The sequence below is a fragment of the Pteropus vampyrus genome, unplaced genomic scaffold (assembly GCF_000151845.1).
Source record: "Pteropus vampyrus isolate Shadow unplaced genomic scaffold, Pvam_2.0 Scaffold28, whole genome shotgun sequence".
NCBI lineage: Eukaryota > Metazoa > Chordata > Mammalia > Chiroptera > Pteropodidae > Pteropus > Pteropus vampyrus.
The window spans coordinates 2,472,605-2,476,539 of record NW_011888809.1 but is presented as its reverse complement, the minus strand read 5'-3'; the positions used below and the strand labels follow the sequence as shown (position 1 = coordinate 2,476,539).

The 3,935-nt window shown below is 36.1% G+C and overlaps 1 protein-coding gene across 1 annotated transcript in view; it reads left to right on the top strand.

Annotated features, from left to right (window-relative positions):
- The first annotated feature begins 3,433 nt into the window (after positions 1 to 3,433).
- Positions 3,434 to 3,935, top strand: part of UBXN2A (UBX domain protein 2A) — a 29,431-nt gene continuing 28,929 nt past the window's right edge. Inside the window, exon 1 of the mRNA XM_011356579.2 lies at positions 3,434 to 3,765. Within this exon, the coding sequence (XP_011354881.2) occupies positions 3,714 to 3,765 (52 nt within the window). The 5' untranslated portion in view covers positions 3,434 to 3,713. The remainder of the gene's footprint in view (positions 3,766 to 3,935) is intronic.

Genomic DNA, 3,935 nt, shown 5'->3' with positions numbered 1-3,935 from the left:
ACAAAGTGAAAGGACAAACCACAGAATAGGAGAAAATATTTGCAACTCATGCAATCTGATAAGGGATAAATATCCAGAACTCGTTTTTCAAAACCTACAACTCTACAACAAACAACAACCCTATTTAAAAATAGGCAAAGGACTTAATTAGACATTTCTTCGAAGAAAATATACAAATGATCAATAAGTACATGAAAACATGCTCAACATCACTAGTCACTCGGGAAATACAGGTTAAAACCACAATGAGATACCATTTCATGCCTATTAGTATGGCCATTATAAAAATACAAACAAGCAAACAAAAAATGGACAATAAGTATTATGATGAAGATATGGAGAGATTTGAACCCCTCGTACATAGCTAATGGGAATGTAAAATGGTGCACTCATTGTGTAAAACAATTTGGCATTTCCTCAAAAAGTTAAACATAGAAATAGTATCTAGCAATTTCATGTCTAGGTACATACTCAAAAGAACTGAAAGCAGACAATCAGATACTTGTACACCAATGTTCATTGCAACATTATTCATAATAGCCAAAAGGCGAAAACAATCCAAATGTCTATCAACAAATGAATAGATAAATAATATGTAGTATATACATACAATGGGATATTACTCAAAGAATAAAATTTTGATACCTGCTACAAGTTGGATGAGCCTTAAAAGCACAGCGCTAAGTGAAATACAAGGCAAACACAAAAGGACAAATATTGTATGATTCCACTTATATGAGGTACCTAGGACAGAGCAACTTCATAGAGATAGAAAGTAGAATAGAGATTACCAGAGGCTGGGGGAGGGAGGGAAATAAATTGGAGAGTTATTAAGTGGGTACAGAGTTTCTCTTTGGGATGATGAAAAAGTCTCGAAAGTGGGTAGTGGTGATGATTGCACAACATTGTGAAGGTACTTAATGCTACTGAATTGTACACTTAAAAATGGAAAATAAAGCAATAACAAAAACAAAAAATCTACAATATTTCAAGTAGTAGGCTGTTGTTGCAGAAGTCAACAAATAGATCACCAGAACAGAATACAGACCCAGACTCCAGGGTCCAGAAATAGTCTTCAGAGTTCATGGAGATTTTGGTATGTGAGGTAGCATTACAAATTGATGAGAAAAGAAGGGACTTTTTGATAACTGGCCTTAGGACTAAGGGCTTTATCTGTTTGACATGTTACATTAGGTAAGTATACCTAGATCTAAGTCCAAGATGTGACATTGTTTTTCTTAATAGGGAGGACAGAAGGGCATTAAAATATATTGTTCAATGAATATAATTAAGTAGGTTAGAATGGAAGGTTAAATATAGATGTACAAATACCCACTTCCCAGGTCCCCAATTAAAAGATCAATAGGAAACCAATAAACAATATTCATACTTAAAAAAATAATAATTAGTATAATATACCGCATTAATAAAATGAAAGGAAAAGACCACATGATCGTTTCAATTGACATTAAAAAAAAGCATTTGACAAAATCCAACAATCTTTCATGATAAAATCACTCAACAAACTAGAACTAGAAAGGAGTCTCTTCGACATGATAGAGGGCAACTAACATTCTCAACGGTGGAAGATCAAAAGCTTTTCCTTTAAGATTAGGGACAAGACAAGGAAGCCCACTTTTGCCATTTTTATTTAACATTATACAGGAATTTCTAGCCAAAGCAATTAGACGAGAAAAAACAAAAGGCATCTAAATCAGAAAAGAAGTAAAGCTATCTTTACTTCTATTCACAGATGATGTGGATGAAAAAAGGGTGCTGTAATAAATCATAAATTCCTAACTGGGCAGATCATGGTGGGTAGTCATGCCTCAGGCATATAATCTCTTTAGTGAAAGCTCTTTTTGCAAGCCATCCACTGTTCTTGCATACCTAGGTTAACGCACCTTTAAAATGCCAGAAATAATACCCCTCATAGTAACCACTCTCAAGATCGCACATAATCTTGTTAACTATCCTGTAATTCAGTTCCTGCCTTACTTTTTCCCACCTTCCTATAATCTTCCTTAAATTCCCTCCTCTATTTCAAATACATTTTTAAAAAGCTGCAAATTGCCATTCTTTGGAGCATTTGGGAACTTGCTTTCCAGAAATTCTTGTCAATTTGGCTCAAATAAACTCTTATAAAAGTTCTCCACAGGTTTGGACATTCTTATGTCAACAACATAATCTTATGTGTACAGAATACTACAGAATCTATTAAAAAAACACATAACTATTAGAGCTAATAAATGAATTCAGCAAAGATGCTGAACACAAGATCCACAACAAAAATAAGTGGTATTTCTATACGCTAATGATGAAAAATATAAAAAGGAAATTATGAAAACAATTTCTATTACAACAGTATCAAAAAGAATAAAATACTTAGGAATAAATTTAACCAAGGAGTTATAAGACTTCTACACTGAAAACTATAAAACACTGATGAAAGAATTTAAAGAAGATGTAAGTAGATGGAAAGACATCCATACTCATGGATTGAAAAACTTAACATTGTTAAGATGTCGATATTCCTCAAACTGATCTATTGATTCAATGCAATCCCTATCAAAATCCCAACAGCTTTTTCCTACAGAAAAGGAAAAGTTGATCCTAATTGCAAGGGACCTGTAATAACCAAAACGATCTTGAAAAAGAACAAAGGTGGAGGCCTCACACTTCCTGGTTTGAAAACCTAGACAAAGCTACAGTAATCAAAACAAACATGGTACTGGCATAAGGATAGACCTTTAAATAAATGAAATAGAATTTTGAGTCCAGAAATGAACCAATACTTCTATGGTCAATTGATTTTTCTCTTTATCAAGTCGTGCTGGGATGAAAAAAGAAAAAAGAAAGAAGAGGCCTCATAAGGGCTAAAAAAAAAAAAAAAAAGTCTCTTTGCCCAAAGGAATCAAAGTAACTATTTACCGCGGGCATTAACAGATACAATTTCAGAAGCACTGTTTTGAAAGTTGAACTCACCACAAGATCCTAGAATCCCTGAACAGAAGAGTTCAAAAGACAAGGTGCATCTACCTGGGGGGGAGGGGAAGGGGATGGATGGGGTCTGTAGGTGAAACTCAATCTCAATTTGAATCCTGGAACTAAAAACTGTCAAATAAAAAACAAATAGGGATTTAGGCAAATGAGAGCTTTTTTTGGAAAGGATTATTGCAACAGGGAGGAAAGAGACAACAGTATTGCAAGAAGAGAAGGGAGTTACCACAGGAAGAATGCTCAGCTGTCAAAAAACAAACAAATAAAAAAAACCCACACCTAGATTTCTGTAAAGAGAGACTTTATTGGAAGAGATTATTCCGAGAGAAAGGGACTATTACAATGGTGTGTGTGTGGGAGGAGTGACTATTGCTATAGGGGAATTCTGACCACGCCCACGATCTGCAACTGTCTCCAAGATCAGTTGGGCTTTTCTTTTATAGGGGGTAGTGAACAAAGGCTAGAAAGAACCAACTGGCTGTAGCGAAGACGGGTGGCGGTGGCATTGATAAACTGCAGATCAGAGAATGTTTCACACCGAAATCAGCCTATTTTCTGGAGCATTGGATAAGGAGGGACTGTATGCTGGCTCACGTTGAGGGTGGGTCAAAGTTTAGGGGCCTGAGAGAAGCTTAACAAAAGTTTTGTCAAGTCAGGGTAGCCGGTATTTAGTCCATTGGTCAGTGAGTACAATAAGTTCAGCTAATCTTAATATGAGGCAAGAAGGATGGGAACTGGAAGTGTCTGTGTCTGACCTTGTCACAGGTAAACAAGGGGGCCTCCGTGAGTCACATCTAAATCGCACGGGGAAGGAAGGTGGTTCTTTGCTGTAAACCCTTTCAGCAACACAAAGGGGTGGGGTGGGGGGAGGATTTCTTTAACCGTCGTTTTCCAGAGTCTTAGAGTTCAGGTTCAAGTTCAACATTCCCAGTCAC